Source organism: Ursus maritimus, unplaced genomic scaffold (genome assembly GCF_017311325.1).
Source record: "Ursus maritimus isolate PB19 unplaced genomic scaffold, ASM1731132v1 scaffold_24, whole genome shotgun sequence".
Taxonomy (NCBI): domain Eukaryota; kingdom Metazoa; phylum Chordata; class Mammalia; order Carnivora; family Ursidae; genus Ursus; species Ursus maritimus.
In genome coordinates, this window is record NW_024424897.1 from 43,479,151 (window position 1) to 43,500,861 (window position 21,711).

The window sequence follows — 21,711 nt, forward strand, 5'->3', positions numbered from 1 at the left end:
CATTCATCACTACTGTAACTGCTCTGGCTATTACCCAGGTTGCTCTTACTGTGGACTGCTCGTGGTTAGTGATTTTAGAAGGAAAATTCCACCTTAGTTTGAGGTTGCACATTAGGAAAATTGCTGACAGGGCAAAGCTTTCTGGGTTCCAGGTCCTTGACACAATAAGTCATTCAGATATGTTTAAACAATGGATGGAAATTTGAAACTCTGTCTTCATGTAAGAACTTGACCTCCTTTTTCCTCTTCCTTTTTTCGTCCATGGAAAGACAGAATTTAGAACAGCAGGAGTTCAGGGCTGTGGTTGCTCTGTCATCCTTTCCATTTTTAAATCCCTGCGAGTCTGTAATGTAGCTATAAAGTTTCCTTTCCTGTAATTTGGACTCTGAGGTCTCCTCTAGAAGGAGATTAATTTTGCAAAACTAGAGATAATGCTTTTTTAGTCTGCTTTGGTTTGGTGCCTGTAGCCATCTAGATTAAAGCTCTAAAGCATGTAAGAAACTTACCGTCCTTCATATAGGATTGGGTCACGTGCCAGGATTTTTGACTCTCGTTTCCGTGTGAGATTGTAAACGCTGAGCAGATACCGTGTTCATCTCCAGGTGCTGTATGTGATACCTAGAATGTGGATGTTAGGCAGCCCATATTAGTGCTACTCTCATAATGGCCTCCAACCAGAAGGGGGACATTTCTTCTCGAGTTGTACTTACAGACAGGTAAATTTGATGATCCAAATACTGCCTTCTATAACGCAGAAGAAGAGGTGAACTCTAAGGGGTCTTTACCCCATCTCAGACCTAATTGCTCACCTTTGTCTCCTTGTCATAATTCTGAACTTTTCTTGTTCTCAGTCTCCTAAGCGCAGTAGGGACAGATAGCCAACTGCTACTCATATGGTAATATCATTTATGGTAGGCCAAGTGCTACACTCTTTTTTTTCATTGAATACTTGGAGATTCTGATCTTTGGAGACTTCTGGTGACTGGATTAGCATCTTGTGGTCAGGTTCCGATACATTTTTTTTTTAAAAGGTTTTATTTATTTGAGGGGGGTGCAGAGAGAGAGAGAGAGGGAGAGAGAGTACAAGCAGGGGGAGGGGCAGAGGGAGAGGGAGAACCAGACTCCCCATTGAGCAGGGAAGCCTGACATGGGCCTCGATCCCAGGACCCTAAGATCATGACCTGAGCTGAAGGCAAACGCTTAACCGCCTGAGCCACCCAGGCGCCCCAGGTTCCAGTACATTCGTCAGCCCTGTAGTTACCCACATCTCTGGAATTAAGAATGAACTGTCATAAGACTAATGTGTCTTTCTCGATTGATTCACTATAAGCAAAGACATGTTTGAGTCATTTTGACAGAAGGTAAGTTTGGAGTCTTTTGTCTGGATCTATAATGCTAATGTTTTACTACAACGTAAATACTACAAAATACAGGATAAATATGTTATCTCACCTTCTACAAAATGTTGTTGCACGTATTGCTTGATGTGCACAAAGATGTGAACTAGCCATATAGGTGTTATTCTCCCCCATTTTTCAGATGAAGAAACAGGCTCAGACAGGTCCTGTGACTTGCCCCGAATCACAGTCAGTCAATCACAGATCCAGATTTTCTGACTCCCAGGATGCTGTGTCCTTGTCCAGCCCAAATTCTCTTTTGAAACAGTGACAAACTTTAAAAGCAAGTTTGGGGGCCGCATTTTTCTACTTCGGAGCCTGAAAGGTTAAGTCGTTCACAAGGAGTCCTAGCAATGACAGTGACCGTGGCCTGGTTAGCCTGCAGTGTCCGTGTCAGCATGATGAGGAAACGGGGCTGGAAGTAGAGCTCAGGTTTGAGCACAGAGAGCTGCATGGTCTGTGTAGACCTGGGGTATTGGAGAGAGTTCAGTGAAATAAGAAGAGAAGATCGTTCAGATGAAACACCAGCGGGGGTTCCGTAGCCTAAAGGGCATTTGGTACAGAAGGTATCTCCAAAAATCAGCTGAAGGAGCATCCAGATGTCAGCACAAAAGGTTGTTTTCTTCTGAATGAAGACTCATGATCTAGGTGAGAGTTTCTAGGTGACTAAAATAAAGAGTAGCAGTAAAATAGGGGGGATTCGAATTTAACTTGACAATCAGGAAGTCCGAGCTGTTTGTGGGAAGCAGTCCTCTGTGAAACTTGGACAAATGGTTCCTTGAAGCGTGCCCATCTCCGAAAATATTGCATTTCTCTACCTTTTATTCGGCGGAGATGTTTGTTTAAACACTTCCTTCTCGTTGCCATTTGAGGCTGTTGCTTTCAATGTGCTCATCCCCCGGGTTACATTTCTGCAGAGGGAGCTATGCTCGAATGCATTCGCCTCTCCCAGCTGTTTCAGGGCTAACGTGTTTTTAAATTATGGGTGGTAACAGATATAAGCAGAACTTTAAAATGTCAATGTTTAGTCTTGTTTGGGCACTGCTGAATTTCTGTCCCAGGCTCGTCTTGTGATTTTAACTTCTGGCTTGTCTCCTAAAAACAATAAAAATGAACTCTTTGGTTCATGTTTTCAGTGGATGCGGTTTGCAGAAATCATAAATAAAAGTGACTTAGGCGGAACAGAGCATTTTAACAAATAAGGTGAGAATGACTCCTTTTGCCCTTTACATTCTTTCGGTTCACAAACTTGGAAAGAAATCTGTGCTTTAAATAAAACCCCTTTATACTTAAGGTTTCTGAATGGGCAGTGGAGAAGTTAGTGTTAACACCAGTGATTCTCATCTCATGGGTGCCCATTTGGCATTTGACAATGACTGCCAGACCTAGATGGTACCCGGCGTGTTCTAGGGTACAGGGAAACGGTGCACATGCCACCATCCATAGCTATGAGAGTCCTGTGGCTTCTGTTTGGCGCCGTTATGGGGACTCGGCTGCATTGTTACTATTGCGGAGGCTTCTTCAAGCACCTCTTCTCCAGCTGTGGATGCCCTGTTGCCATAGCAACAGTTCTTGGCGATGCCAGGGGTGGCAGTCAGTATCAAAACAAGGGACATTCCATAAATAAGGGCTATTTATGCCTAGCTGTCTACCTCTGGTAGATGTCCCTTGCTTTCCAAATGATTCTGGCATTCTTTATCCGTACCGTCTTTGTGTCATTATCCTGCAGTTCTTTCTGTTTCTTACATGTATTCCTTATAAGCTCTTTGAAGACGCGTCCCCATCTAGTGATCTTTTCTTCTCAGTATCTGGCGTAGTACATATAATAGGCTTCCTTTTTATTGAAGAAGCGAACAAAAGATTGAAACTTTTTTTTTTTCCTGGAGAATGTCTCATTTTCAGCATAGTTCAAAGGTACAGTTTCCATGAGCCATTCTTCTGCCTATGCCTGTAGGTGTTGAAGTTAACCAGCTTACTTACAAACTCGAAAGGATGGGTCGACAACCTTTGGCTATTGAAGGGAGAGTCACATTTGAAATCTCGTACTCCATCTGGGAGATCTGGGAATAATATTAATAATGGCCATTTAGCGAGCCCCTTTTATGAGCTGAGTCCTCCGTCAGGACTGTCTCGGGTGCAGAAGACAAAATCCCAGTTCAAGCAGGCTTAGGCCAAAAGGGGGACTGTTTGAAAGGCATTTGTGACTTGTTTTGAAGAAGTCGAAGTCAGACCATGGAAGAGTAGTATCTCAGCTGAGCTTGTCAAACAATTCAAGTCCGGGATTGGAATAACGCTCAGAATTTTTCTATGTCTTTCTCTCTGCATGTGTCGGCTTCATCATCCCTACCTGGAGACCAGCCTCCTTCCCCAAGTGGGGAACGTTGCCACTCTCTAACTTAGCTTCTCATCTTGGGGCTCCCACCAGAGAGAGATGAACACTCTTTGCCAATTTATTCTGGAAAGTCACAAGAAAACTATTTGGCTCAGCTTGGACCAGGCCTGCTTCTGAGAGAGCGGCCTCTATAAGAGCATGATGAGAGGAAGATTCCCAGAAAGAAGGAACTGGGTAAACAGCTCAAAGGTGTTCATGAATAAGCCCTGTATTCCTTCCTAACAAAATGTCTTTGAGGTAGGAGCTCCTGTTCTACAAATGGTGAGCTTGTGCCTCCTAGAAGTAAAGTGGCTTGATAGAGATCACACCGTAAGTGCCAAGGCCAACACTCAAATCCCAGTCTGCTGGTTCAGAAACCCTTGTTTTTTACTAATGTGATGCACTGCTTTTCCAAACATAGGGAAGGAACTGGCAGACAAATGTAAAGTCGGACGACAGATGATAGCAGAATGGTGGGAAAATACAGCATTCTTCCCAGGAACCTTGAATATTACCACCGTGGTTCTCAAGGGATGTAAAGCCATATCGGTCCTTCTGAGAATGATTAACCTTTTCCTCCTTCCTGCCGTGGTGACAAATGGGATCTCAGTTTCAGATCTCTTAGAGGCTGCCTGTGGACCCACAGGATAAAAGCGATACAATTCTCTAATAGAGCAAACTACAAAATTACATGCCTCTGAGAGCCAAAGGGGACATTAATTTCTCAAGGCATTTCCATTGGCTCAGATCTCCTCTGTCTACACAGGTGGCAAATGACAATTCTGGAAAAAATATTTTTTTAAAGATGAAAGAAAAAAGCAGTAGAGTCTGTGATGCCAGGTTCCGTGCTGCTTCTCCTCTGTGCACAGGACCTGACGTGGCTTTGGTGGTCTGTTCATCTACTTCAGGAGGCAAGGAAAATGAAGAAGGATGGTTACAGTTAATGATGCAAAAAATACAGAGATAGCCTCATTGGTTCTGCTCAGTCTTCTAAGCTCGCTCAGTGGGATGCTTTGCCTCTCCCAGTGGTAGCATTTGAGTTTCTAAAGAGGACCAGTGTAGTCACTGCTGCTTAGTAACACCCTCGAATGCAGGCTGGAGCCACGCTCCTGGGCTCAGTGTAGAAATTCCGGTAAGGGTAGATCGAAAGCAGACATTTTTGGGTGATTAGTTCTGTTTTTAATCCGCATACAGCTTGGAATGGGAAAGTAGCCACGTTTTATTTTAAAGAGTGTCTAGGGATAGTGCCAGAATCTTTCTTTCAGCACATTTTCTCATTAGCCAGGTAGTAAAAGTGTTTTGGTATTACTTAAAAATAAAATCTTAACCTTTTGTAGATCTTTAATAATTCTTCCAAATGACAAAGCACTCTTCCTCCTGTGTAATTGATTATTAGAGATTAGACAGCCAACATTGGGCTGCGTGTTGAGAATGGACTTGCTTGATGGCGTGGGCTTCAGAAGAGCCTTATCGACTCTGGAAAATGAATTGTATTAAATTTCCTCAACTTCATACATTGTTATAAAAGCAGAAGTATTCCAGTCTGAAAAAAAAAATCTGGCAAACAGTTTCTCTTTCTTTAAGACTGTGAAATGTAAGATTGTGTGAGTCTAATTTGTTTGGTGGAAGGAAAACATGGTACCTTCAGCAAAGACAGTTCTGGCAGGATGCCAGCTTGAGAAGAACAACTTTGGAGAGAAACTCTGAGAAGGGATCGTGCACACTTCTTCAGACCTTGGATCTAAATATAGAACTTGGTCCCTTTTGCCTTTCTTAGCTGAATGTCATGTGTCTTAGGGTATTTGGCTAGAAGATGGTTCTTATAATCCCACTAGAGCATCACCGTGCATGCCATGTTCAGTAATATCACAGAAGTCAGTCCTTTCTGGTGGGCGGATGCCTTTCACGTAGTGCTTTTTTACACCATGAGCTGACATTTTTGAGAAGACTCCAAAGGGTTTAGAATTTATTGACCCCTTGCCACATCATGGACATGAGACTCCATATTTGCCAAATATATAACAGTTACAGAAAGCATGGTACTGTGTTTTTGAACCACTGCTGGTGGGTGTCTGGGTTAGGGAAAGTCAGGGGTGTCAGTCAGCACACCTCACTCAGAGCAGTGGTCTCAGCATGGCTACTCTTCTGAGAAGTGCTCCGTGACAGTTTTAATCAGCTGGCAAGTTTTTGTCAGGTTCCTGCAGTATTCTAGCTTTGGCCAGATGCCGTAGGTGATGAGACTGTATATATGATCAATCACCAGAGTTACTTTTCAATGTGAGAAGAAGCTATTAATAATTATACTGAGGCAGTAGTCATAAACCGAGCCTGTCCTTCTGGCAACCAGCATGGGTGATTGGCCAAACCTATAGGGGACATAAGAATGCCAGTCGTGTCCTTGGTCTGCCCTCTAAAGGACATTTACAGCCCTGTTTGAGAGCTAATACATTTTGTTTTCTGAGAGAGAGAGAGAGAGAGAGCGCGCATGAGTGTGGGGGAAGGGGCAGAGGGAGAAGAGAGAGAGAATCCCAAGCAGGCTCCACGCTCAGCTCAGCGAAGAGCGTGACGCAGGGCTCAGTCGTGAGATTATGAACTAAGCCAAAACCAAGAGTTGGACGCGTCACCGACTGAGCCACCCAGGCTCCCCAAGAGATAATACTTATACACTAAATAATCTAAGAACATCGTAAAAAAGTTCATCTCTTCTCTAATTGTCCCATTACCAGCCCCCCGCCAACCTCGCGAATCAACTTCTCCTCTTCTGTTGAATAATTCCCACACTTGGCATGTACAAGCGTTGCTCATCTTCATAATGTCCTCCTTTCACTCCGTTGCCCCATTTTTCTTGTCTTCTCATAGCAAACACTTTTTGAAAAAATAATCTACGCCAGGGGTCGTCAACAGACTTTTCCTGCTAAGGGCCAGACAGTAAATGTTTTGTGTGCTGGCCCCTGCTCTCTACTCATCCCCACTTCATCACGTCGTCACAGTCCACTTCCGTTGCCTCGATGCCACTGCGGCTGCTCTTGTCAAGGTCGTCAGCAGCGTCCCTGTTGTCAAATTCAGTGGCAATTCTCTATCCTAATTTAGATAAATTTTTTAAAAAGATTTTATTTATTTGAGAGAAAGAGCACGTTGTATACAAGCCAGTGGTAGGAGCAAAGGGAGAAAGCTCAGAGCCTGACGCAGGACTTGATCTCACAGCCCTGAGATCATGACCTGAGCCCAAATCGAGTTGGATACTCGACTGACTGAGCCACCACGTGCCCATTAATTTACATAAATTTTCAATAGCATAATATATAATCTCTCTTTTCCTCCTCCTTCCAACACTTGTTTGGCTTCTGTGACACCACAGTCCCTCATTTTATTTTCTCTCATGTCACTGGTGCAACAAGGAGACCACATCTTTTCTCTCTTTTTCTTTTCTTCTAGACTTCTGACCACTGCAGTGCCTAAGGGCTCAGCCTGGGTGGTTTTTCTCTTCTCTTTCCTGTCTATGCTGTCTTCCTGGGTGACTTCGAGTCCTACAGACTTAAGCATCATCTATAAACCAATCATTTTCTAAATTTGAATCTCTAGCCTGCGCCTCCCCTCCAAGCTCCAGACTCAGATGTCCAGCTTGATAGCCCCACTGGACCTCAGGTAGGCTGTGCACCTGAATATTGAAATGGAACTCTTGATTTCTGATCCCACCACCACTACACACACCTGCCTGTCAAAACCTCTTCCTTCTGTCTTCGCTACTTAGTAAAGGGAATAAACCAAAACCAAGGAGTAATCCTTGATTCTTTCCTTTCCCTCATTATCCACATCCCGTCATCAGTGAGTCCCGCAGGTCAGATCTTCCTAGAAATCCCGGTCACTCCACTTCTTCCCGCCACCGCTGGCGGCCTACTCTAGACCTACCCCGTTTCTCACCTAGACCGTGGCAGCCCTTCCCAGCAGTCTCTTCCTTCATTCCTCCCTCTGTGTGGCCCCCCACCACATAGCAGCCAGGGCGGTCTTCTACACATGTAAACCATTTGCCAGTCCCTTGTTTAAAACCCTTCAGTGGCTTCTCATTGCACTTTGAACAAAATCCCATGATTTTACCAGGCCTTTGAGGCCCCCCAGACTCCAGCATCTGCCTGCTTCTCCAAAGTATTAGCACTTCCCACTCTGATAAGCCTGCCATCCACTGCCTTACTTTTGGTCCTTCAAAACACCAAGGTCTTTTTCTGCAACAGGATCCTTTATTTGCTGTTCTCTCTACTGGGAATTCTCTTACTCCAGATCTAAAAATCCTGACTCTTGCTCATCCTGCAGGTCCCAGTTCATATGTTCTTTATTCTATGACCACCGTTTTCCCTACTTCCCACCAGCCTGCTTAATTCCTCCAACACACCTGTGCCTCTATGAGACTTTCTTCTTTCTTTCTTTAGTTAGTTGTTTTTCCAATATCTCCCCCCACCTGCCACTCCTTGGAGTAAGTTCCTTAAGGACAGGAAGAAGCACCATGTCTGTCTCATCTGCCATTGGGTTTTCACTGCTTGGAGGAATACCTGGTACGTGGAAGACGTTCAGTAAATATTTATTGATGGGGCACCTGGGTGGCTCAGTCATTAACCTTCTGCATTCGGCTCGGGTCATGGTCCTGGAGTCCTGGGATCAAGCCCCACATTGAGCAGCAGCCCTGCTTCTCCCTCTCTCTCTCTGCTCCTCCCCCAGCTCGTGCTCTCTCTCTCAAATAAAATCTTTAAATAAATAAATATTTGTTGATGATAGAGGGAATAAATTAATGAAATGCTGACTAATGCAGTTGGGACTGTACCTGCCACAGGAATTCAGAGTAACAATTCAGATACAGGTTGTCTTCGGTCACAAGACAGTGACGGTCTGTGTGGCTAGAAAGTGCGACTTTGTGATAGAGTATAGATTTGAAAAATAGCATTTTAAAGTACTCACTACTCTTACTGCTATTATTTTAAAACGTTCTGGCCTGAACAATAGCTTGTAAAGTTGAGATCTTCTTCAGGATGAGTTTGTGGGCCTCCCTTCCTTCTCTTTCTCTCTCCCTACCAAACAAACGAACAAACAAACGAAGAAACAAACAAAAGCTGGTGTTGGCAATGGGCTCTCTGGGCTCCCACAACATTCTGTACGTATCTTTATCATATCTCAATGTTTTTACTGTTTATTATCCTATTTGCCTTATTAGGCAAACTCTTTGAGAGCAGGAATTACATTTTTTACTCCTGTATCTCTAGAACAGCGTTTGTTGATTGAATAAAGTGAATATTAAAATTTGTTCTAGTTCCTGAGCAGTGTGGCTAAAAGACAACGATTTAACAATTATTTCAGAAGGAAAAATGTAATCTAGTGTTTACAGATATCTGAAATAATCTAAAAATATAGTTTATTCAGAGACAATCATAGAAAAATGCCTTTCTCAAATGGAGAGGAGAGGAATATATGGAGGGTTCTGAGGTGGAAGAAATTATATATATATATGAAGTATATGTATGAAAAAATACGTGTATGTGTGTATAGAGAGTAATTTATTACTCTAGCTACAATTTTACAAAATTCGGTAACACGGCAAGTTAAAACATTTTCCTGTCTCATATCCTAGGTTAGTTAACCCGGTATTTTTTTCAGTATGGGAGGATTGCAGAACTGAATTATGTGGCTTGAAAGAAGGTCTGAAGTTGAAATGCTGGCACGGCCGTAACTACTGTGGCTAGCGTGTTTGTCGCCTGACTATCCTGAGAGCAAAGATGGAGCATGTGTGTGTACCACGATTGATTTTAAAATGCAACTTAATAAACACGCATTGAGCACCTACTGTATTATTCTAGGCACTACCCTCAGTGCCAGTAAGTCACAGTGAATGAGATACGGTCCATGCCTTTCAGGAATGTCATGGTCCAACCAAAAGACACGTTCACAAAAAAATTATTATAAACGTTAAGTATGCACAAAGGATCACAGGCACCCAGATGACGAATGAGTTGATTCCACTGTGTGCTGCGTGTGTGTTTACAGGAGAGGATGTTGGGAGGGAAGGGGAAGAAGTAGCATTTGAACTAGGCCATGGGAGACAACAAAAATTTGCACCCTGTCAGTAGCTGTGTTGAACATTTTATTTTGAAATCTCACTCCTTTGGTTGTAAATGGACATTTGGTATTTTATTCCTTTTTATCATTTTAATTTTGTTAGAACTTGGTTTGTCATAATCTTAGGAAATCTGAAGTTGGGTGGTATGGTAAACAATGCTGAAGAGACTGGCTTGTATGCTGGGTTTGAGGAGGTGACTATTAGAAATGAGGAAGAGAATTCGTGGGGGGATGGGGAGGTGGAATGAGCGGACAAGGATTCACTCAGGGAGTGGCTTAGGGTAGGAAGCATCAGGTAGTGGGCAGGCCTCGTGGTCGTGCTGAGAGGGAAGGTTCGGTCAAGGGGGTATTATATACGCATGTCTCTGTGTGTGTACAGAGATGCAGGCTTGCATTTGCTTGGGTGGTCCTGAGGCCTGGAAATAAACCTAATATTTGTGCAGTCTTTTACACCTGTGTCTTTGACTCTTCCCCAAAACTGGAAGTAGGTGCCGTCATCACCACTTTGCAGATGAGGAAACAGATGCCCAGAGAGGTTGCACACAGAGTGAGACAGCACAGGCGGGCCTCACACTGCTGCCTGCTGGCTGGATAATACAGGCTTTTCTCACACCACCACAGCCGTCTCAGGGGTGCTGAATCCTAGAATGAGAAAGGCAGGATGGCAGGAAGCCAGGAGGAGAGATTGCCAAGTGAGGCATCCCCTTGGGGCAGAATGGGATTGAGAGGAACTGCTCAGCGCAACCCATTTCCATTCCATCTCGTTTTAGGTAACATTTCCCAAGTTAGGAATTTTGGGATCTGATAGCAATGCCAACTGTTGTTCGAAGACCAGACTTTCTGGTGATTAACATCCTGTGTCCAGGTGTCAGAAATCACAAGTATAAAAGCTCCTGTGCTCACAAACCTTTGTAGATACAAGTGAAGCAACCCGGCAGAGAAACACACACTGACTGGCCTGCCCCCAGGAGGGGGTGCAAGCAGCTGCCGGAATAGTGTCCCCTCAGACTCGGCCACAATGGGCTAAAGGAACAGCTTCTCAGAGGACCTTCTGGACATGCATTTTAGAAGCCATAACACAGTCCCATGCAACAGCTCAGTGTGTGAAATTCCTGTTTGGGAGTGAGCCGCACATGGGGCAAGGAACTCCAAAAGCAGCAAGGATTCCCAGTCTCAGAAGTGACAGCCCAGGAAACCTATGAAGGAAAGGAAGACACAAGCCCTGCCTCCAGCAAGGAAGGAATTTGCAGCAGAGGAGGCCAGCCTGAGTTTGCTTTGGGGGGATGTTTTTTTAAATACAAAGAAGACATATGAATTTGTGGTCTGGAGGTAGCTTTTTCATTGGGTACAGCTGAACACAGGAGTCCAGATCATTCTGTCAGGGCTTCTGTCCTCCCTTCGTCTCAGCTCTGCTTTCCTCTCCCCTCCTTGGGGCGGCCCTCTCAGGGAGGCTGGCTGTTTCCCTGTGCAGGCTGAGAGGGCCACACACAGCCCTAGGCTTACACTGGCCTTACCATTACATTCAGAGAGGGCTTGTGAGGCCCGGTTAGGACAGGCCACTCTTCAATCCAAAATAAATAAAGTGTGTTTGATGAAATGCAGTATGAGTTCTTCTTCTGGCTGCTGCATCTTTTCTAAGTACATATGTTCTGCACGTGCGTGGTTTTAGCACCCTGACAACTCCCTGAATCTTGCTTCCCCCACTCACGGAAGTGACTGTGGTTTATCATACTTTTAATGCGTGGTGTCCATCTTCTAGGTTTTTCGGTAGAAACATTTGGCTCACCGTTAGCTTGAAGTGTCCCTTTCTAACTTCGTGTCATAGGTTTCCATATGGGGTGGTATCAGTGTCTTTAAGGTTTGCTGCTGTTCTGGAATCCCCACATACAGTTGATTTTGTTGAAAGTACAGTGTTCCGGAACTTTCAAAATTCTGAGTCTCTCCCAACGTCTGGCCACCTGTGTCTCTCTGTACGCTTTGGCGGTTATTATGGATGTGTGCATGTACATACAGACGCCCCAAAATGCACAAATGTGCATCTCTTGTTTATGCGTTGTTATCAACAACATGCAGTAATCCCTACGGGAGGGAAGAATAAAATAAGACGAAGTCAGAGAGGGAGACAAATCATAAGACACTCTTAACTCTAAGAAATAGACTGCGGGTTGCTGGAGGGGAGGTGGGTGGGGAGATGGGGTAACTGGGTGATGGGCATTAAGGAGGGCACATGATATAATGAGCACTGGGTGTTATATACAACTGATTCATCATGAGTCACTGAACTCTACATCTGAAACTAATACACTGTACATTAATTGAATTTAATAAATAATAAATAAGTTAATAAAATAATAAAATTAAAAAAATTTTAAAAACAAGTAGTAATCCTTGAGATGGAGGGAGATCATTTTTAAATTAAAACTTTGTGATTCAGGGGGCGCCTGGGTAGCGCAGTCGTTAAGCGTCTGCCTTCGGCTCAGGGCGTGATCCCAGCGTTCCGGGATCAAGTCCCACATCGGGCTCCTCCGCTGGGAGCCTGCTTCTTCCTCTCCCACTCCCCCTGCTTGTGTTCCCTCTCTGGCTGGCTATCTCTCTGTCACATAAATAAATAAAATCTTTAAAAAAAAAAAAACTTTGATTCAGGTTGACAAGAATCCTGTGTATTTGCCCGTATCCAAATGCTAGAGTCTGTGTACTACTTTGACGCAGTAAAATTGTCTACGTAAGTACAATGAGTCAAGAGAGCTTTATGGTAGTTTTCTTCTGAAACTAGACTTGAATATAGTGTAGTGACAGGTGCTGTCTTGTGTTGCTTCTTGTTTGTCATTTATTTCTCTTATTCTAGGCACTTGAAGAGGCCCAGAAAGCTATTCAGCAGCTCTTTGGCAAAATCAAAGATATCAAAGACAAAGCAGAAAAATCAGAGCAAATGGTGAGTTTAGGTTTCTTCCTAACTTTTTTGCACTTGAAGAGGTTAGGTGCTTGTCCAGTCATACTAATTATGGGGCTTTTTCTCCCACTCGCTGCAAACCACAGCACCCACATCTCTAAAGCAAGCCCTGTGAGTACATTCCAGATCGATTCAAGAGGAGCTGCTAGACACACAGTGACTCACCATCCCTGCTGCCCTACATTTGCAGCCCTGTTTTTAAATAGGAAAACTTTTCCTCTTCTTTCCCAAAAATAGTTTTCTTGTCATTTTGGATTCCTTTCTCTGGCATTTGTGCATATCATGTATTTCTCAGTTAAGATATACGATATGTAACTTGGTATAGCATGAAAACTGGTACTGGATCTGGGAGGGGGAATGCCTTCTGCCACCATACATGCTTATGGTTTTGATTAAATTCCCCCTTGACAAATTTGTGTTCCCCGGTGATATACTCAGGAGGCCTGTCCGCCCACCGAGAATCCCGCCTCCCCCACTCCTACTCCATGGGGGGGGGACACTATAAAATGTTAGCTCCTGCACTCACACTCTGACCGCATAATGTCATGTCTCTGAATTGTTTCTGAATTCCAGTTCTTCAGCTGTAAAATAAGAATAGTTAACACCTGCCTTAAAGGATTGCTGAAGAATTAAATGTATGAGGGGCACTGAGCATAGTTCTAGGCTTGTGACCGAAGTCGTTACTAACGTCATTTCCCCTCCTTCTTTTGGTTACAAAAACTCCCGAATCTGTACAGTCTTCTTGCCCTGCACCCTCTTCTGATTTACTACAGGAACAGAGCTGATGTCACATTTCTGTGTATCCTTCAGCTGTCTTCCGTGGCCATTCGGCAAGATAGGGAAGGATATGGAGTGGGTGGGGGACAGGCAGTTTGACAGAGTAATGCAGGGCATGACCTCTGAAGGCAGGCTGCCTGGGTTGGGATCCCGCCCCTCTACTTACTAACTGTGGCAAGTTACTGAACCCATCTTGCCTTGGTTTCATCACTGTAAAATGGAGATTATAGTGCTGGGTACATCATAGAATTATGGGGATTAAATGAGATCATGTGTGACACCCACGGCCCCTGAGTAAGGATCGGTTGTTGGTGTTCTTACCGTTAGCTCTTGGGTTCCTCCTCCCAGGCAGGCGGTGTTGGGGGCCTTAACTACCAAACAAGGGGTCACGGGAGCAGAAGCCCTTCATCAGAGGAAAAATGTTAATATTTGTGCTTTGTCACCGAATTCAATAGTTCTTGAGAGGAGGCTGTATGTCATCAGAGAGGGATTTGGATTTTTGGTTCTTTCCCCAAGGACGCGCTGCCTCAGCACCATCCACAGGCCATTGAAGCGCGTAAGTTCGTCGCTGTTTTATTTTAAGGCAGTTTGCTCTCCTGGATGGTGCTTTGCTAAAGGGAACAAGAGGTAGGACTGAAGAGAGAACTGATACTTGTTGAGCTCCTTCAGTGTGCCCAATACTATGCCACGGATATCCTTTTGTATAAGTGATCTAATTGAGCTCTCACCGCAGCTTTATGAACTAGGCTTTATTATCATTATTATTTTTATGATTACCCATCTTTTTTTTTTTTAACATTTTATTTGTGTATTTGAAAGAGAGAGCATGAGCAGGGAGCTCAGCTGGGAGCCCGACATGGGGTCAATCCTAGGACCCCGGGGTCATCTCATAGATGAGGAAACTGAGACTCAGTGGGGCTAAGCAGCTTATCCTAGGACACAGAGTTGGTAAGTCGAAGAGCTGAGATTCAACCCTAGAGCCGTCTGAGTCCAAAACCTGCCGTATCATGTTCTGTCCTTTTTTTGGCTGCCCCTGGCTGACAATTAAGGTACATTAACCACGGGTGTTCTGTTTGTGTAATGGTCTCTGGATTTGACCTGAGCGTCCTTTGCGTGAGCTCGGTTTGTCTAGAGAAGCACAGGGTATGTGATGGGGAGAGATGGGAGGTACTGGGAGTGGAGAGACCAGTTACTTCTGGTACAGAGCTCCAGGGAGGGCCTGAAGGATGAATAGAAAGGGACAGTTTTTGTAATGAGGCACAGGAAGAATATTCGGGATTTAGTGGCTGACTAATGATGTAGGAATGAGAAGAGTCACAGAGGACTGTGACTTTTAACGTAAGAGTTAAAGACCCCTGATGTTAGTACTGGAGCAAAGGAAGCTCAAAAGAGGTGCAGGGATTTTTCTGTAGGAAAGAGGGTGATGATTTCAGCGTTGGAAGTGGGTTATCAGATTCTAGGACCAAACTCCTGTACTAGTTCACTATACCACTTTCCCTAAGCTCAGTTATTCCGTGAAGAGGTTCTTAACCTATTCCCAATCTCCCTCCCCCCACGCCATCCCCAGGGAATAGAAATACAGATACTTTGATGGCCTGAGAGTTACAGGGAGAGCGGGCTTGATGGGGAAGTCCTCGTGAAAGAGGCTTTCACTGCCAAGATCCAGGTCAGCTTAGCAGGTTTGTGGGTGTGGAACGAAGCTGCGAGGGTCATAATATTTATGGATTCACCTAGGGTGATCAAACTCTGAAAAATCAGATCACGTGAACTTAACTCACCACCAAGTTTTTCATTTTTTAATGGGAGGTCTTTCCAGTGTCTAGAATATTTGTGCCTGGTGTCCAGCGCACTCCCTTCCTTCCAGGTAGCAAAGAACCTGGGAAACCAAATTGCTCTTCCGCAAGTTTCTTGGTCAGCGTGAACTCAGGCAGTTTAGTGGAACATTCTACCTAGGTGTTAAGTAAAGTTGGAGGATTGTTCCCGCTTCACTACGAAATGTGCTTCTCTAGTGACTGAAATAACTCTCGCACTCCAGGTACAGAGGTTGTTTCTCTTGGATCTGCTAGGTGAACTCTGTCTGAGTTTTACTTCCCCAGGTATCTTCTTGCTCCTGAAGACTTCACATCTCCTCTGTGACAGTACCTGTCAGGCGTACGTTATGGGGGTTACATTTTAGTCTTCTTGAGATTTGAGAGCAAGTCTTTCTTTGCTGGGGATCGGGCAGTAAACCCTAGTTCCGTGAATAAAGATCATTGCAACAGAATTAGCCGACTAATGCTATCCATTTTGTATGGATCCTGGTAGCCCCCCTGTCAGAAGGCATCCTTTTCTCACCTTGTTCAAGAGGAGATGAGCCAAACTTGGCTCCTGGACTCTGTAAGCTCCATACTAAATTGCTATTTGGATCACTCCATTTGCGGTGAAAAATAAAGTGCATTTTGTTCTCACAGTTGAAGATTTTGTACCCCTGGGTAAAGTCTTCTGAAGAAATGCCAAATGAGATTTAAGTGGACTGATTGGAAGGTGTTTTGATTTTACACGATGAGAGGGTCTGTTCTCTCTAGGGGCTAACCTGAGGGTTTCCTGCTTCATTTGCCTTATTCTCTTGTGGGGCTTCTTGCAAATGGATTTACATCTTTCTTAACCGTCTTCCTTTTTCTCCTGTGATTTTTCACTGCTTAGGTTAAAGAAATCACCCGCGATATTAAGCAGCTAGATCATGCCAAACGCCATCTGACCACCTCAATCACGACACTGAACCACCTGCACATGTTAGCCGGTGGCGTGGATTCCCTCGAGTAAGCAGCGTCCGCTTTCTCTTTGGGGTCCACAGGAAATGAATGTGCCACATAAAGAAAATGGCATCATAGGTATTTTACTCCTCAGCCAGGGAGGGCTCGCTATCCTGTCCCACTTTCTGCAAATTGGTCTCAAATGTTTAGTCACCATTTGGCTTTGTGCCCTCTGGTGTTCAAAATGTAACAAGCACCTGAAAGTTTGAAGTGAGTTGCGAGTGTGGAAGGGACCCAGATAGCATGTGGAGGATGATTCCAAGAACACGGCTCATTTAAATATGGTAGATCTCTACCATTAAGGCCAGCAGGGTCGTTCAGGACCCTAATCTCTCCCCATAGCTCTTGCCTTAGCAAGTTTCCCTGCTTGCGTCGGGCTGAGCTGCAATGCTGTTGGATGTTCTGTATAGAAACAGGGCTTTAAAAAAGAAAGGAAGGAAGGAAGAAAGAGAAAGAAAGGGGCTTGGTTTATCATTCATCCCACCTTTTTTTTTAACCCACTTTTTCAAAGACAATAGCATCGTGTTTGGTTTATAGAGGAGCTGTAGGGAATGATGCGTGAGGACATTAGAAGTAGTGTTAAAAGGAAGGGCTGGTTATTTACCACGAGAAGCAATCAAAAGGCCTCTTTTACTAGCAGGATTCTGCCATGGCTGAGAATTTCCCCTGCCCCAGCCTCAGTAGTGTCTCGTGTGTAGACAGAGAAAGAACATCTTCACAGAAATTTAGATGCAGCATCTGAAGCTGGGAGGAGGACAGGGTCAGACTCCTTCCTGGTCTTTCCAGGCGTTGTATGAGCTCCAGCAAACCCTGGTCTATCCTCCTGCCAGTAGTGATGAGAGAGGTGAGCCAGCCAGTGGGAGACTAGGAGAGCAGTTTCCTTGTCCCTCGCTCCAGATGCTCCAGATGTCCCTTCCCACCAGACTATCAGATCAGGCTGCAGTAGCACCATAACACGTTGGTGTGAACTTGGTCCTGTCATTTTAAATGTCTCTCTTTTTTTAATGCCTCTTAAGGGAAGTCGTGTATTACACACTTAATTTAAAAGCCCAACCCTACCATATGCACCCCAATGTTCATGGCAGCATTGTCCACAATAGCTAAACTCTGGAAGGAGCCGAGATGCCCTTCAACAGATGACTGAATTAAGAAGATGTGATCCATATAGACAATGGAATATTACTCAGCCATCAGAAAGAACGATTACCCAACATTTGCAGCAACATGGACAGGACTGGAGGAGATTATGCTAAGTGAAATGAGTCAAGCAGAGAAAGACAATTATATGGTTTCACTCATTTATGGAATATAAGAAATAGCAGGACGATCGGTAGGAGAAGGAAGGGAAGAATGAAGGGGGGTTAAACAGAAGGGGGAGGGCACGTGTTGCATGGAGCACTGGGTGTTATATGCAAATAATGAATCATGGAACACTACATCAAAAACTAAGGATGTACTGTATGGTGACTAACATAACCTAATAAAAATTATAATTAAAAAAAATAATAAAAATAAAAAATAAAAGCCCAACCCTAATAAAAATTTAGATCTAATAATTTGACCTTCCTTGTGTGTGTAACTGTTGCTTTTATTAGCATCCTTTTATTTAAGCTTCATTAACCTTAGTAATAGGGAAAGTAGACATATCTGGGAAAGTTACTTAACATTGGCTTAAAACCTACAGATTTGAGTTAACATATAAATGCATATAAATGCCTTTTGTTGTATCGTGTGAAGATGTGTTTGGTTTGCCCATATGCTGTAATCCTCAGATAGTAACATTCCTATCCCTATTTTCTGTCAAAAGTCTGCTAATCCCATAATACCCAACCCAAATCCATAGTCCTCCCAGATTCCCTGCCCCCCACCCAGTGAGAATCCCTCACTCACACATTCTTTTGTACCTCCCGTAGCACACAATGTGTATTCTGTTTAGAACTCAGTTTATCCCGCTTGGTAGTAGATGTGCACTTGGCTCTGTCTCTCTTACTAAGAGATGTCACTTTGAGGTTTTTGACTAGGTTTTATTTTTTTTTTTCACCTCCAGCGTGCAAGACCGTATCTATGCAGTACTCAGTAAATGGTTACCACACCAAGTTGATGTCTGTTTTGGAGCTCCGAGTAGGTTGTTCCACATCTGTATCTTGTGTCCTTCGTGTTTTTCTAGATTCTCAGCTTCTTATTTCCTTGCAGAGCCATGACCAGGCGCAGACAGTATGGAGAAGTTGCTAACCTTCTTCAGGGTGTGATGAATGTTCTGGAGCACTTCCACAAGTATATGGGAATTCCACAGATCCGGCAGCTTTCTGAAAGGTAAACTGTCATTGGAGAAAACAGTCTTCTGCTTTAAGAAAAGATGGCGCTAGGATGCGCTTGAGCTGCGGAATCTTATTGTAAGAAGGAACCTCAGATGTCATCTGATGTAACTCTGTGTGATGTAGATGTCTGCTTTACCCCTTTCCAACTCCTGACCATGTCTTCTAAAGCAATCTGTGTTACATAGTTGCTGGCCTGGCATCACTGGAGGGGCAGCTGACGAGTTGTATCTGTGGACAACTCTTGGTTGTCCACGTTTGTGAGGGAAACTGTTCCAGTTGTCTGTTTCCTTGTAACAAACCATCACGACACTTAGTGGCTTACAACAACAGGTATTTCACTCATGTAATTTAACCTGCCTCCGCAGGAACAGCTCACCTCTGCTCCATGGGGTGGGTCAGGAGGGGCCTGAGGGATCCATGGCTCAAGCTCATGGCTGGCAAGTTGGTGCTCGTTGTCCACTGGGAGCTCAGCTGAGTAGTCTTCCATGGGCTGCTTGGTCTTCCTCACGGTGAGGTGCCTGGGTCCCAAGAATGAGCCTCCCAAGAGAGCTAAGCCTTGGAAGTCACATAGCATCGCTCCCGTAGTCACAAGGCGGCCAGGATTAGAGCGAAAGGAACATAATCTTCCCCACTCCCTCACTGGGAGGAATGTCAAAGTCCCATTGATGAAAAGAGCATGTGGGACGGGCTGTATTGCTGTGGCAGTTTTTTTGGAAAGTCTCATTTGCCACTAGAACTTCAGATGTGACAAAACGATGACTTAGCCTCTTCTTTTCTTCCTACCTCTGTCGAGTTTCAGTCCCAGATTCAGAGCCAGTAGAAAGAAAGCCTGATGCTTAGAAGGAAGATGAAGATTCTAAAGGAGAATAAGAGGGGAGTGAATTCAGTGTCTTTTCTATTAGAAATAGCAGAGAGAATACTGAAGAGGCAGAGATGATCACAATTGACGAATCCCAACCTTTCTTTTCTCTCTCTCTCTTTTTTTTTTTAAGATGTTATTTATTTATTTGACAGAGAGACAGCCAGCAAGAGAGGGAACACAAGCAGGGGGAGTGGGAGAGGAAAAAGCAGGCTCCCAGTGGAGCAGGGAGCCCGATGTGGGGCTCAATCCCAGAATGCTGGGATCATGCCCTGGGCCAAAGGCAGACACTTAACAACTGAGCCACTCAGGCGCCCCGAATCCCAACCTTTCTTGAACAAAGAAGAGACAAAGGGGCTGGCCCTTAACAGCAGCCAGCATTCTCATTTCTTTTTTTAATTTTTTTTATTTTTTATTATGTTATGTTAGTCTCCATACAGTACATCCTTATTTTTTGACGTAGTGTTCCATGATTCATTGTTTGTGTGTAACACCCAGCGCTCCATGCAATACGTGCCCTCCTTACTACCCATCACCAGCCCAGCCCAATACCCCACCCCCCTCCCCTCTGAAACCCTCAGTTTGTTTCCCAGAGTCCACAGTCTCTTGTGGTTATGGACCACATTTACTTATCCATTCGTCTGTTGAAGGGCATCTCGGCTCCTTCCAGAGTTTAGCTATCGTGGACAATGCTGCTATGAACATTGGGGTGCATATGGCCCTTCTCTTTACTACGTCTGTATCTTTGGGGTAAATACCCAGTAGTGCAATTGCTGGGTCATAGGGTAGCTGTATTTTTAACTTTTTGAGGGACCTCCACACTGTTTTCTAAAGTAGCTGTACCAACTTGCATTCCCACTAACAGTGTAGGAGGGATCCCCTTTCTCCACATCCTCTCCAACAATTATTGTTTCTTGCCTTGTCAGTTTTTGCCATTCTAACTGGTATAAGGTGGTATCTCGGTGTGGTTTTGATTTGAATTTCCCTGATGGCTAATGATTTTGAACATTTTTTCATGTGTCTGTTAGCCATTTGTATGTCTTCATTGAAAAAGTGTCTGTTCATATCTCATTCCTGTCTTCTGAATCAGGCCTGATTGCTACAGGCCTCTTTTCCTTAAGTTTTTGTATTTTTAATCATGTAAGTAATTATGTAAGAAATACAAGTATACATTTTCTTTATTTTAAGAAAAGTCAAATACACAGATGGAACTGAAGTCCTGCTTAGCTCTGCCTGAGATCCTAGTGCCGCCTCTACAGGCGGTGACGGTGGTGACTATGATCAATTTAATATGGATTCCTCTAGATTTTTATCTGTGCATTTACAGAAATCTGTAGTTTCAGTTTGTGGTTTGGGTTTTGTTTGAATAAATGGTTTCACACCATATGCTTCATTCTGGAACTTTTTGATTTTAACCTCGTGATGTATTTTAGAGATTTTTCCACATTGATATGTACAGACCTACCCTGTTCTTTTTATTTTTTAATTATTTTATTTTTTAAAGATTTTATTTTTGCGAGAGAGATAGAGTGTGCATGTGCGAGACAGTGCATGCGCGCGCGCGCACACACACACACACACACACACACGCACAAGGTAGGGGGGAGGGGCAGAGGGAGAAGCAGACTCCCTGCTGAGCAGGGAGCCTGACTCAGGACCAAAGGCAGATGCTACCCAAGCACCCTACTTCCTTCTTTTTAATTGATGCCTGGAATTCCGTAGTATAACATACCACAGATTATTTAACCATTTTCATATCACTGGATTGTTTGCTTCTAATTTTTAAAAGCTCTCCCTTTTTGCACATCTGTAAATATTTCCTTAGGATAGATTCTGGGTCATGGGTAAAGTGCAATTAAAATCTTAATAACCACTGTCCATTTGCCCTCCCAAGAGTCTTTATCTATTTATAGTACCATCTGCCCCGCGTGTGAGTACCCACTTCCCCATACCCTCAACAATGCTTTATGTTGTCTGTTTTCCTTTTTTATTTAACTGGTGGATGAAAAATAGCCTCGTGTTCCTTTCATTTCCGTTTTCTGGTGACTACTGAGACTAGTTTTCTTTTGATTATTGGCCGTTTGCATTTCCTCTGAAATCCCTGTTTACCCATTGCCTTTTTGTCTATTGGCTTATTTATTCCTTTCT

The 21,711-nt window shown here is 44.0% G+C and overlaps 1 protein-coding gene across 5 annotated transcripts in view; it reads left to right on the forward strand.

The window, feature by feature from the left end:
* The window catches only part of VPS53 (VPS53 subunit of GARP complex), a 142,610-nt gene that overhangs the window by 21,355 nt on the left and 99,544 nt on the right, over positions 1-21,711 (forward strand). For all 5 annotated transcript variants that reach the window (XM_040641111.1, XM_008695297.2, XM_008695300.2 and 2 more), the window contains exons 5-7: positions 12,713-12,799; positions 16,277-16,392; positions 18,580-18,699. In XM_040641111.1, coding sequence (XP_040497045.1) covers positions 12,713-12,799; positions 16,277-16,392; positions 18,580-18,699 — 323 coding nt within the window. The remainder of the gene's footprint in view (positions 1-12,712; positions 12,800-16,276; positions 16,393-18,579; positions 18,700-21,711) is intronic.